This window comes from Chroicocephalus ridibundus, chromosome 2 (assembly GCF_963924245.1).
Source record: "Chroicocephalus ridibundus chromosome 2, bChrRid1.1, whole genome shotgun sequence".
Lineage (NCBI taxonomy): Eukaryota > Metazoa > Chordata > Aves > Charadriiformes > Laridae > Chroicocephalus > Chroicocephalus ridibundus.
The window spans coordinates 60,129,160-60,143,919 of record NC_086285.1 but is presented as its reverse complement, the minus strand read 5'-3'; the positions used below and the strand labels follow the sequence as shown (position 1 = coordinate 60,143,919).

Below are 14,760 nucleotides of genomic sequence, written 5' to 3'. Positions count from 1 at the left end.
ATTGTGGCAGATGGATACTCTTTGGCAATTTCAGTACAATTTGGGAAGGAAGAATTTTAGCTGATGCACTATGGAAATTATTACTGTGATCAAGACAGCAATTCCTTTTATATTTATTTGTACATTAAAAAAATAATATTAAGGGTTGAACAACATTTTGGAGGTACCTAGATGTTTAGAGTTGAGGTTCACCTAAGCGCTGGCCAGTATCCCAATAGGAGTCAGTCATTATCTTTATCTCATAAATATTTTTAAACTCCATATTAACGGCTTCCTGATATAAGCTGTTATGTCACGTTTTTGTATTCATAGTGTATTAATGCATCTGAAAGTTCATTTTGAGGGAAGTTAGAGAATTTGGAAGCAAGACAGGAACCTTTGTGTCTGAAAATGTGTGGGAGGAAAGGTCTAAGTAAATTTTTTTTAGAAGTACTTATTTTCAATTGGAGATGGGCCAGATGATGTCAGTAAGGAAGCAAGATTTAGCACTCAATTACCGATGTCCAAACCCGCCACTTTTTCAAAGAACAACACATCAGAAAACACCTTATCTGTGTCATAGCAAGATACCACCTGTGTGGCAGACTCAGTTTCTCAAATAGTATTTCCATGGCAAAACTAAATGAGCTCTCAGACACATTCTTTGATTACTCTGCATAACCACCTCTTTTTCCTACAGAGCATCAGAAGTTATACTGCCACACAGTCTACCTATAAAGGCCAGTAGAACTAGTAGCAACTGGACTATGAGGTTGGCAGCCTCCATCATCAATTAAGAAACACTGATGTTTCTAATGATCTGAACTAGTGAAGAGATTTCTCTATGCTCATCTCCTAAAAAATTTGTTCCTATCTTTATGACAAAATCTCAGCATTACAATCCACGTTCTTTTCATACAGCCACATTGCATGGACAACAAAAAATATCCAAGGATTTAGTAAAACAATTAGGAACTATAGGAAGCTTCTAAATTACAGTGTGAATAAGAGAAATTACAGCTACTTTCTGAGTAAAGGCAAAAGACCTCCCCTTACTCCCTTTGCTGCTAAGCTGCTTGGCTGTTCTGAGTTTTTTTGTCTAAAGGTTGCTTAGAGATTTTAATTTTTTTCAGCCAGCTAACCATTAAATCAAAATGGTTAACTCGATTGTTTGAATGGTTTTAGTCTGAACATTTCCAGGCGTGCTACAGAACACTTTTGGTTAGAGCACAATATTTACATACAGGAAAAAAAGATGGAAAGTGGCTGAAATATGCTTTGTAACCCTTTTATAACATTCTCGGTGTAATAGTGACCCTATGGATTAGGAACAACTTCTGTTACATAGTTAAGGCAGTCCTGTGTAGACACAGGGCAACCGCATTTGAAAGAGCTGACATCTCACGGTTCTGTCACAGATGCCAATTAAGTAGTGCTCAGAAAGCATTTTGCTAGACATTTTTAGGAGTTTCTCTTGCTGTCTTGTTACCATCAGGAACTAACAATTTCTTCATAACAAGAAGGCTTTCATATCCAATTGACATATTCCTGTCATCCTGATGCATGGGATACTTGCATGCATAACACCTATTAATGTTAATGGCACCGAATGCATTCAAATCTTTTTTCACATCAGTGAATGCATTTATCATGAACTGCATAAAAGATTTCTTGAGGAAGTAACATATAATTCTGATTTCTCTGCTAGTTACTGTTTTCCCTACTGAGGCTTTCAGATTCATCTGAACTGGATTATCAATTCCCTCTATGACTGCAATTCACAAGACGACTCCTCTTTTAAGCAAAGCCCATCCGATATAGATTGTTCACTAGGTCTAAATCAAGAGTTCGAGCTAATCTGCAGCTTGTCTCTGTAACAGCATCCCTGTCTATCAAAGGGAAAACGATCCTTTTCTGTAGATTCGGAGTGACTTGCTGAATAGTTCTCTGGGCAATGACATCTGGAGGTCAAACATACACTGTGCATTTACACTGAAACTGTTGGTCTTATCAGGGAATTTTTCATACTACATTGGAAGGGAAATGATGAAAACATCTTAATTTGGGTAGCTTGAGCTTTGTGTCATGATCTTTTATCTGTGTTGCAAATTAGCTTCATCTTTACTTCCTATAAATCAATTTTGCCTATCCACATTCAGATGTTATCCCTTGTGGAAATACTACTGGGTCTTAAAACCCTTCCCAATTAATAGAGCTACTGAATGCATAGGTAGCTCCCAAAATAGAAGTAATGAGTTCATTAAGACTACAATACCTGTTAAGTTAGGATGTATATAGTTAGGTTATATAACGTTATATATATATAACGTTAGGACGTTAAGTTAGGACTATACAGTACAGGCAATGTACGGTGTGCTAATGTTTATCATGTTATTTCAGTATTTTTCTCAAAACAGCTTATTACTCATCTTTGAGTTTAACATGATGTTTGCTTAATAAAGATAATTTAAAGAAAACACTCATTTTAAGTTTGTATGTAATTGCACACAGTAATAGATGGCACAGGAGTTGCAGAAGTGGGTGGAGCATAGACCTAGTGGATGTAAGGATGGAGGGTAGCAAGTATGATTCTCCTCAGCATTTTTCAGTCACAGGCTTTAAAATTGGAGAGATTGTTCTGTGGAAACTGAATCCTGTATTCACACTACTCGCTATACCTCGGGGTAGGAAAATTTGATAAAGTGACTAAATTCCTAAACTCAGATTTCTCTGGACTTCTTGTTAGCTGAATATTCTAGTCTCTTCTCACTGGTGGCAGAAGGGTCGATATTCTTCAGTTATGCAAGGTAATGAAAGTCCTACAAAGCTTGTTATATTTTAGTAGAAAACACTGAAAAGATGGACTGGAAGGTTGTTTACAAGTGTGTTCCCTGTCTCTGTCTTAGCCCTGCGTCAAGCTGTATACAACAGGTAGCACCTATTGTGCTAGCTAGTCACTGCCAACTCTTGGTTGCAGCTCGGTTCAGGAGAAAAGCAGAACTTTCATTCTCTGTCTCAGCTGTCCTTTTCTCCCCGACTCTCCCTTTTGGGCATCTTCTATGAAAACAAATCAGGCCCCACTAATAGGAGCAACGATAACTGCTCACGACCATCCATCTGACTCGTTCTCTCCAAAGAGCTGTGGCCATCTTCTGTATCACAAAGGACTGCCAGACTTTTTCCCCCTCCTTATTCTCACCCTCTAAATGTAAAAGAAATCCATTATTAAAGTCAGTGTTGGACTTTATTTAAATTTAAAATACTTTTAAATTGTCTTTACATCCTTACTCCTCAATAAATTAGAGAGATGGTTGGTGGTGCTTTTTTGCTCATAACACCTATGTATGAGAGACCTAAAATATTTTTTTTAACTTTAATTTTGCTCAGAGACAAATCAAGATTATCATCTTATTATCACCTTTGATGCTCTGGGCCTCCTCATTCTGTAAAATTAACTTGTCAACTCGCTTTCACTGTGTGACTTCTGAAATTTAGCTATCTGCATCTATTTTTTTCTTCTGTCTCACAGCTCTTTAATGTCCTGCTTTCCTCTGTTCCGCCCCCCCCCCCCCCCCCCCCCCCGCCATGATACTTCTCATCACCATACTGATTACTTTGCTTGTGTTGCACTTCATTACGTTTCCTCTGTCTTGCCTTTTCACATAATGCAGTTTAGGGGAGGGTGTGCCTATGGGTTTGTACAGGATCTCCTACAATGGAGCTTTGATCCTTGTTGGATTGCTTAAGTGCCATCATCATAAACATGATTAACAACAACAGTAGTCTCAACCAAGCCTATTTTTCATGCTAAATCAGGCTAGGAGGAAAAAAAGGAAACTAGGAGGAAAAAAGCTTTTGTAAGAAACAAAAATCCATGTTGATTTAGTTAGAGTAAAATTGATTTTGCTTTTGAAGAACTGAGGCAATTTAAGTAATTCTGCTGAAAACAAAGGTCACTTTTATTTTTATAAACATTCTCAGAATTGGAAATCAACAGAACCATCAAATTAAACTAGCATGCCATAGCCTCTTGATGTAGCACTAACACTGACAAAGCTTCTTATGTGGATTTTACTTTCATGTTACAGGTAACAGAATTTTAAAAACTAAGAAAGAAAGAAAGAAAGAAACAAACAAACAAATAAAAACCAGAGAGATTATTTTAGAGACTTTACAGGCCTGCTAGCTATGCCACACTTTTGAAAGGGTAGGATTTGCACTACAGAAATCTCCTAAGTAACACTTCTGTTCAGAAAGTGGTTTTAAGAATATGTCCTACTAATTTGCAGCGGACTTGATTGTGCAAAATGGAAAGACTGCTCCTGTGCAAAGATCTTTTTCTAAATCAGGCATCAATCTTTGAAAATCATGGTTACATTACAAGCTTTAAATGCACTTCAGGCAGGAAATCACAGGCAATTCTTGGAAAAAAAAAAAAGTCAAAGATTCACGAGTGCATGCGACTGTGTCGAAAAAATTCCAAAAGTGCAGTCTTCCTCCATGGCATATATATAATGCTCTTTGCCTTTGAAAATACTGGAGAAATTAATGTATAGAAAAGGTTTTAAATATCAGGCTGTACTACTGAGTTTGTGCAGGCAAACATCACATATTCAAAATTATCCTTTGTATTACCTTGACCATTTAGCCATATTGTTCATACCACTATATGGAACTTCAGTATTACTATCCAAGGAGTAATTACATGGTAATCGACCCTTTTCACTTCATCATCACTGCATATGTAAATCTTTACTCTTTATTACATAAAGAGAAAAGCAATAGTGGAACTATATTGTTAGCAGGACTTTGTGAAGGCTGTAAACTTGTACAGAAGAAAGCCTTGAACAGCTTATTCAGACGATCTCAAACTCATGGCAATAATACATGTATTTCTTACCCACATTGCCTTTGTACGCCAGCAAGCAATTTTAGGAACATTTAAAGCCTTAAAAATACAGCAATTAAAGTTCATTCTTTCTTAATAACCCTGCCCATAAAGCCGCAAGTTTGAACATGAAAGCAACTATGAATGCTTAAGCAAGAGAAAAAAATAGAATAAAATGTTAATAAGCTCTGTAATGTTAATAAGCTAAATAATGATTTTCAAGTCTAACATCTTGAGGCTTTTCAGAGCTACCAGAAAGGCCTGTAGGAGCATTCCCTTCCAATGACTTTTGCACTCCAGCAATCCAACTAGCTCTGCAGGGATGGAAGATAGCAGGATTTAAAGCCACGAGAAAGCTGCAATTGATTTAATAATAAATCTTGTCTGTGCTAGTTTTGGACTACTATAATTTGGGAAGAAAGCAAAGAAGTACTTATTGGTTCAGCTGATTTTCTTTTAAAAAGTAGTTATCTCATACTGAAGGTTAATTTTGGAAAGATGAAATGGGACCCCAGAAGCAAAATGCTTAGATATAATAATAAAAAACCTCACAAATGTACATACAATAAGATCTTTGGGTATATGACAGAATTTGCTTTGTGTTCTGTATCATTACAGTATATGACAAGGATATCAGCTACACATACTCACAGACCATCTAGTCTCCTTTAGCAGGAGAAGCAGAAGTTTAGATGGCCATTAAATTATGCTCTTACCACATTAGAAGGTTCCAATTTCTTCCTCTTGGCAAGGTCAGTGATATTATTGCCATTGTAGTTGATGCTCTCCATGCAGCCTTTGAAATTTTTCCTACTGTTAGAACTTGGCTTCCCAGAAAAAGGCATGCCTCCAAAGGTGATCTTTGAATGAAACAGAAAATGGTAGATAGTTACTGGAAAGCAAAGACTTTTAAACAAATTTGCTATAGATGTATTTGCTTTCTTTGAACACACAGACATGGTGTATAAGAGAGCTGGGAACACTGCTTACAGAAAAAGGAAGTATCAAATAAGCACTGCAAAAGCAGAAAAAAAATCTGTAATGAATCTGTGATTGCAAATATTTATGGTAGTAAATCCCAAGTATTATTACAACTGTCCAAATAATAAGCAGAGACACATCACAGTTGTTCATATATGGACTGCTCTTCTGATCACTACTGAACAATACGTATTTCAAACAAAGAACTTGGAATAAATGTCCACTGCAGTATTTTTCTAAACAAGAGTAGATATGAAATTAGCCGAATTATCTGATTTGAATCATTCACTCAGCTCTAACTGTGTGCCAGAGCTCAGACTAGAAGACAGCAGCTGTGGGCTTCAATACGATGCATTAGTTTCCTTTAATGCTTATATATCTGCTTTATCCAGAAGAATTTTACAGTATCACATAGTTAAAGATGCTATCCCCTGTTAGATAGAAGCACCTTCCACTATTGAGAACATGCTTTTATCATACAGTTATAGCCAATGAGGAGTTACCACATGACTTAGCAGGCCAAATCAGCTCCATGGGGAAGATGAAGACAACCACTACAAAGACCCAGCCATCACGGTCAAACAGGAATTGCTTTTCTCTTAGTGCTGAATTTCATTACCCTAAAACACTGGGTTAATCCAGAATCTCTAGTTCTAAAAAATGAAGAAAACCAATTATTTTACAAACTAAAAGGGTTCATCTCTTATGTAGTCTCTTCCTGTCACTCCATAGAGACTATACAGGTCTCTACCCCATCAGGGTATTTTCTGAAATGTTTAGAAGTGAATAAATGCTACACGTTTTCATTAAACTTTTGCAGCCTAAATGTGAAGAATAAGGGACTCATGAGATTAGTCACTGTAACCTACGTTAAGTATTTATATCCAATAGATGATGGCATAAACAGTAATGACACCTAGCTTCCCTGGCCAACCAGTGCTCACAAAAATGTCTGCTTGTAGTCTGCTGCTGAGATTTGGCAGAGCCAAGCTTTTAAATATCATTTATAATATGATATATATTCATCGTTAATTCCATTTGTTATTACTGAGAGCAGGAAAACACCGCTCTAGGGACACATTTTCCATTTTAAAAGCATGTAAGATATAACTTTCTATCCCAAAGAGGAGGCTTTGACTTGGCATGTAAAGCCACACAGCTGAAACCCAAAATCTTTACAAATAACACATACCAGCTACGTAAAAGCATTTTGCAGGACACATCCTCTGGTATTTCAAATTGACATGACTCGACTTTAGAGAAGATACAGCATTTTACATGAACTGAAGAATGTGACCGTAATATTTTAATGGCTGTTAAACATTCTTTTGCATGTTACAGTCGTGTATTTGGACAAGAGAAAATGGAAAGGAAAGGAGAAAAATAGCAAAAAAGCACATACCATGACAATGAGTTAAGAGGGATTCACAGGATTATTATTTTTTTTACCTTGAAAATGCCATCAGAAGATGTTTATTCTTCTTTTGTGCTTACTTAACTTTTCTGAAGGATTAACCTAGAAACTATTTTTTTCTCTGAAAAATAGTTTTAATTTTTTCAGGTTTATTCACTCTGATTAATTTATCATAAGGGCATTAGTCTGTGATGACTAACTCCAAAACCAATGAGATAACTGAGAGGAAAGGAAGGAGAAGAGGTTAAGGCTCTTCCATTTATATGAAACACAGAAACACGTATCTATGCACACTCAAATAGGTTCCATTAAACACAAGGGAATCCATGTACATGGAGACTGGAATGTATCTGTGAGATACTGCCAGTGAGGTCTCTAATGTCAGAGAAGAGAGGAAGGTGAATCTCCTGGATTCTAGTCTTACTAGAGGTAAATTCATTGTATGCAATATATCTATTATGTAAACATGGCACATATATAGATGTTGATATAAATTCGTGTGTGAATTGCCCAGCCCTGGCTTATGGCATTCAGACTACCTTTTCCTGTAGTTCACTCACTTGAAAATCTTTAGTAAAATCTATTTATGTGAGTTTTCAGTAGCTCAATTCGGATCTTCAGTGCTTGATGAGTAATAGAGGTGCAGGCAAATTTGCTCATTATTTTCTCATTATAACTGCTACCAAAGAAGGCATTCATAAAGATTTTTTGAACGTAAGTAAATATTTCATTCAGTAACATTTACAATCATAAGTATTTTTTTCAAACATTCATATCATATTCTTGATCAAAAGATTGTAAAAATATCAATACACAAGTTAATTCAAACTTTTCTGCATTGCATCATTTTGATTCCCTCTCGCTGCTTAAAAACTTGCAATGATGGAAATACATGTATTTGGCTCAGCCAACCACATTAATTCTCGTTAGAAACAGTAAAGAGCCCAAGAAAATCATTATACAAAGTTTGTAATAACCAACATGCTGAAGTTCATATAACAATTTAGAGGAACTGAACAAGTTCATAATAGCAGAAGCCAGCGTGTAATTAAACAACAGATCCATGTTTAATTACTACCAACGCTGTGTGCATTAACCCGGCTGATTAAACAAAAGGTTTTTTAGAACTTTCTTAACTCTTTATTGCTTCTTTATAAAAAGGAAGTTATTGATGGCATGTTTTTGAAAATACAAGGAAGTACCTACCTACCTAAGACAAGAAAGATCAAGATCCGTACTAGTAAATGGCTCTAATCCGCATGCCTTGCTAAAAATAAATACTAATTGTTGCTACAGAATGAGGCATTCTGATTCAAGTGCAAAATTACCACCTGAATGGAATAGCAGATTGTATGATATTTTTTTTTTATCTACTTCCTGCTTACGGCAGCTGTTTTTAGAGATTTTAAAAGTAGTGTATGCTAAGCTTGCTGAAAAACATAGATTTCCCATTTTAAAACAAAAGGTTGAGATAGCTCTTACACCAGATGGGATCTTGTAGACTAATGAAGAGAAACTTCATTTACACTTAAGAGAGAACAGTGTTGGAAAGAAAATTTCAGGAAGTGCAAGGGAAAAAATAATTAAAACAAATGTACTTACATTATTTGTAATATATATTTGTAAATACTTATATATTGTAAATATATTAGTTTTCTTTTCTCTTCTTATTTGACTTATCTTTATAAAGCCAATTTGAATGAAAATAAACAAGTTTCACTGTCTACCTCATAATCCAGGTCCAGGTAATCAAATTCTCCATTGGTTCTGAAGTGCTGCATGTGTCTGTCTAGGGTGAGATTGATGTTTCTCCCGTGGCGCTCTATGATGATGGAGTGCCAGTGGTGATCGTCCAAGAGGCTGCCTGTCATCACAGATGTGTGGCCATAAATAGAGCCCAGCTGGTTGCTGCCTAAGACGGGAAGAGAAACAGCAGCAATTCTCACCTCGTACCAGTTAGGCAAACATTTTCCTCTTGCTCTGTCAGTATTTCACCTGAATCACGCCAGACACACAATAAGCTGGAAGAAATCAGTCTGCTATGAAGCTAAGATCTGCCCAGTGGAGAGTTGCTGCCATAAATACAAATAGCTAGAGCAAATACAGCAAGTACAGTGAACTGTATAAATAGTTATTTGTAATAGTAGTTATTTGGAGGTCAACCAGAAAAACAATATCAACTTTCAGTTGTAAAGTTGTTTTCAACTAGGGGTTTTCTGTGTTTTCATCTCTACATTACAGAAACGAAAAGCTGTCACCTTTGGGCCAGGTCCTGACCTTCCCTGGAACTGTACTGATTTATGACTGTTATGGAAGACATTGTGCCTGATAACAGACTTTGGTAACAAAAAGCCTTTTCAGTTCGAGATCTACACTTTGTAGGCTCTGCCAGTATAGCTATACCAGCTGGCATATAGGAAAAGGCTCAATGCACACTGAACTAGAAGTGGCAAAAAATGTCTTAGAATCATAAAATCATAGAAAGGTTTGGGTTAGAAGGGACCTTAAAGATCATCTAGTTCCAACCCCCCTGCCATGGGCAGGGACACCACCCACTAGACCAGGTTGCTCAAAGCCCCATCCAGCCTGGTCTTGAACACTTCCAGGGATAGGGCATCCACAACTTCCCTGGGCAACCTGTTCCGGTGTCTCACCACCCTCACAGTAAAGAATTTCTTCCTAATATCTAATCTAGATCTACCCTCTTTCAGCTTGAAACCATTACCCCTCATCCTATCTCTACGCTCCCTGATAAAGAGTCCCTCCCCATCTTTCCCGTAGGCCCCCTTTAGGTACTGGAAGGCCGCTCTAAGGTCTCCCCCGAGCCTTCTCTTCTCCAGGCTGAACAACCCCAACTCTCCCAGCCTGTCCTTATAACAGAGGTGCTCCAACCCTCTGATCATCTTCGTAGCCCTCTGCTGGACCCGTTCCAACAGGTCCCTGTCCTTCTTGTGCTGTGGGCTCCAGAGCTGCACGCAGTACTCCAGGTGGGGTCTCACCAGAGCAGAGTAGAGGGGTAGAGTTGCATCCCTGGACCTGCTGGCCATAATTCTTTTGACGCAGCCCAGGATGCAGCTGGCTTTCTGGGCTGCAAGCGCACACTGCCAGCTCATGTTGAGTTTCTTGTCCATCAACACCCCCACGTTCTTCTCCTCGGTACTGCTCTCAAGCCATCCTCTGCCCAACTTGTATTTGTGCCTGCGATTGCCATGACCCAGATGCAGGACCTTGCACTTGGCCTGGCTGAACTTCATGAAGTTTGCATGGGCCTACCTCTCAAGCCTGTCCAGGACCTTCCAGGTATTCTACTAACATAGCTTGTTTCGGTCTTTCCTCCTGCAGCAACTTTCCTACTCTGGAAGTCAAACTACTAGCAAGAGTACAGTTTTTTGATTCTCTGCTGTGTTTTCCTGGGGCTTTCGCCAGTGCAGCTATGCTAGTCAGAGATCACATCTTATTGCAATCTGACTGACATAGCAAAGCCAGCAAAGGTTGATAGCACGGATCTCAACTGAAGCAGCAAATGACTAATTCAGCAGTTAGTTTAAAAAATTGTTGCAATGACCAATAACTCAGTGAAATCTTCCATGTTCTGCATACATGAGGACCTGAAGCATTTCTAGAGCTGAGAATTTCTTACCATAAAGCATGCCTGCAACTCAGACATTAAGGTTTGTGCATGTTGATAACACATTCTGGCAAATCACACTTCATGGCTTAAGACATTACTCCCCTACAAATGACCATACTGCCGTTTTGCTGAAGGCCACTGATCCTTCAACAGCTGTTGGTTAAAAAAAAATAAAAATTTCCATGCAAGTCCATGAGCCTCAGTTTCTTCAATGCAAACTTAATTCCAGTGCAAAGCAAAACCTAAATCCACCCCCGCCCCCCCATCCTCCCTCTCCCATGATGTTTGAAACTAAGTCCCTGGATTTTACCAGGAAAAATGAACGTCCTTTTCCACTGACTCTGACATTACGAAAAAATTCTTCACAGAAAGGGTGGTCAGACACTGGAATAGGCTGCCCAGGGAGGTGGTGGAGTCACCATCCCTGAATGTGTTTAAGAGTCGTTCAGATGTGGTGTTAAGGGATATGGTGTAAGGGAGAACTTTGTAGAGTGGAGATGATGGTTGGACTCGATGATCCCAAGGGTCTTTTCCAACCTAAATGATTCTATGATTCTATGATGCAATACTCTCAGGCAGGGGAAGAATAACACCTTAAATCATTACTTCTTTTTCTAAAGTGAGTCTGCGTCACAGGACCTATTCCCATTTATCAGCCTAGTGATTTAAAAACACCCCCACCAAGCACATATATGGAAGTTATAATAGCTTATGAAGACAGACTGAACTGAAGAATATGAAGAAACTGGAAATGAATGGGTTAGTATTGCAATTAAAATTGTTAAAAATAGATAACTGGTATAGGAAGATGTGCTTTCCTCCTCCTCATCTGCTCACGTTGATCTTTAGAAAAAGAGCAGCAGAAAATGCTAGGTGAAATAATTACTATTCAGTGTAAATAATGAACAGAATAATTTAGTCTTCACATGTCTGTAAGAGAAGTAAGGAAAGTTACATGAAATCTTTTTCTGAAACTCGTTTGTTTGAAGGGAAAAAAATAATACCTGAAACCACATAAATGCGGGGGGGTTTCATAATAAGTGTACTTTATAAATCCAGACACTCATGAGCCTGTAGTCTTTCACTGGGAGGGAAAAAGGAGGCTGGAACTAGGGTAACATATACAGGATTCCATCATAAGGTTGCCTGATAAACCAATACATCTTCTTTCCTTTCCTAGCCCTACTTCTCAGGTTGTAGGAAGGCTGCTGAACCTCAGCTTCATGTGGCCTGTAGCTTCCCAAATTGCTACCTTTGTTGCTGCAAGGTTCCTAAGGGTGACCTTTATTGCTCTCGCACTGATGACAGTGCCCTTCTCTCACACAAAGCCACAGCTGAGGCCAAACAGAATTCTAGCAAGGCTTTTTTTGTTTGTGGCAAGTTTCTAATGACAATATATTGCCGTTCCTGTTTTCCTGTATGATCTCATTTTTATGGTATCTCACACAGAGTAAAAAGGAAGGAATGGAACAGAAAAAAAAACCCCAACATATAGAAAGTAAATGTCACCAAATTATCTGATTAAATGATGTGGTTTACCATATTACTGGTGAAAAAAGGATGTAATATTTGACCTAAAATTTTTGTGGGAGAGTTAAAAAGTACACAAAACTAAACAATCAAAGCATACCTAAATTTAAATTTAGAACAAGTTTGGCTTTCTTCAGTTCCAAGGTGATATAGTCTCCTTGCTGTCCTTCTCCGTGGAAGATTACACCTTCGCTTTCAGAGGTCTTAAATTTCAGAGAGATGACATCTTTCAGTGTTTTCATTTTCTTGTTCCTGAATCTGTACGGTAACACTACATGGCCATCAAAATTGATAACATCAGCCCCTAAAGGAAAAAGCAAATAACATTGTTGATGAGTGATCACTGTGGCCACTGGAAAAAGAGGCATGCCATAAGTAGATTGTACCTGAACAGAATAAAAAACGTGCACCTGTGATACGCATTGTAAATACATTTTCTCTTGAGCATAATTTAACAATATAAAAAGTAGGAACCAGGCAGGACATAAATTTAATCCATAGGATATCAAAAAAGCATATTTGGGGGGACAAATACTACAACCATACTCAACAACTTTTGGTTTCTCTCAAACATACTTGCTGCCACACTTTCCTAATTACAGTTGAAAATGAAAGACAAACTTCTGAGTGGTCATTAATAATTCATCCGATACCTCTTTGAAATCCAGTGTAGGTATCTGTGAAAACTGTAAACAGCAAAACATGAGCCCAAAGAAATTGCCTAGTAATATGTAAACCATAGGCATAAGCTTTGTCTAGTTCAGTTTTATATGAAAATCTTGGGTAACTTGTGACCACAAGTAATTTTGAGGAGAAAAAAAAAAAAAGCCCGGTCATTTGGGCTAATTTTTGTTCCAGGTTTGGTTTTATTCAAAATACGGGAAGAAAATAGAGGGATGCAATCATTGTCATTTAAAGTCAAGCCAATGTTCATATAAATGGTGCATAATGACACACCAAAATTTCATGTTGTCTTATTTTCATGATTTAATCTCTACTCTGAAGAATGAGCCATAATTGTCTCCAATTTTCTGGAGGCTAGATCCGCAGTAAAAATAGCCGCAGAACTTGATTCCATTCAACAGACATAATTCTGCTGAGCATTGAATCTTGTCTTTTAAGCAGAGCTCGATAGAAGATTGTAATCAGATACTGATCTCCAAAAATGTATATAGATTTGTTTAAGAGATCTTCTTTGTAAACTGCTTAACCTACGATCAATCACCAGTGCCTTAGCTACTATGGCACGAGCATTTCATCCTCAGTATTCACAACTGACAATTTAAATAGTCACTAAGTAAAATTCTTAAAAAGGAATTAATAAAAAAAAGTTCATTTTTTTAAAGAAAAAAGTATTTCCCACCCACATTCTTCACGAACATTCACATTTCTTATTGACATACCGTAGCCATATCGCCATTTCACACTTGGAATGAAACGAAGGATGGCATTTTATCATATATTCTTCAACCACATCTGACTGTTGACAGCTTCTGTGCACTGCTTTTTGGTGACTGCTTGCAACTTTTTCAAATTTCTAACTTTTTTTTGCTATTAAAGTAGGAAGTAATTTAAATCTTTTGGACCCCCTCAAAAACACAGAAGCAAACCTACTCCTGTTGTGTAATTAACACATTAGAATCTTTTAAATCTCCATTAAAACACTTCAAACATTAAGCCTAAATAACTGCTTATACTTAAATTAGAATTTATATGGCCTACATTAGCTGATCATGCTAAAACCTGTTGCCTTGGTTCTTGCAACATACATCAAACACACATTTAAAAATGCTTACTTTCAACTGATGTCTGAAATATATTTTACACCCTAATTCAGAGAAGAGCCTAAACAAACGCGCACCTCCATCCCTGTCTTGAGAATTTAGGAATCACCAAAATGGTCTACTGAGCCAATTTTTACTACTGTCATGTTGTGAATTGCTGTCAAAGAACTGCTTATGTACAGCATCTGCTATACATAAGCTTATATACATATCTAGCTTATACATATGCCTTTTATGCCATATAGCTTTTTCACATTCTGTAATTTCCAGAAATACTTTTCACAGTGACATAAGAGCTATTTGAGTGTCAAAGAGAAGCATTCAATCAAACTTCATGATGTTTAGCATTTATTTTCTTGAGAAAAGTGTGTAAAACCACAACCAAGATCTCATAAATGATTTCTATTTCTTTGTTCGGTCAAAAAATCCACAACCCATCTTGTACTAATTAACTAAAACACACCCAATTGAGACTGAGGCTTGCAATCATGTTGATTAAATGCCTGTTCATACATCCTTACATCATTCAGCACAGCAAGTTTTCAAAAATAAA

General features: G+C 37.4%; 1 protein-coding gene across 1 annotated transcript in view; it reads right to left on the bottom strand.

The window, feature by feature from the left end:
- The window catches only part of CNTNAP2 (contactin associated protein 2), a 1,163,712-nt gene that overhangs the window by 608,059 nt on the left and 540,893 nt on the right, over window positions 1-14,760 (bottom strand). Inside the window, exons 5-7 of the mRNA XM_063325644.1 lie at window positions 12,524-12,727; window positions 8,990-9,174; window positions 5,584-5,727 (exon numbers count right to left, since the gene is read on the bottom strand). Coding sequence (XP_063181714.1) covers window positions 5,584-5,727; window positions 8,990-9,174; window positions 12,524-12,727 — 533 coding nt within the window. The remainder of the gene's footprint in view (window positions 1-5,583; window positions 5,728-8,989; window positions 9,175-12,523; window positions 12,728-14,760) is intronic.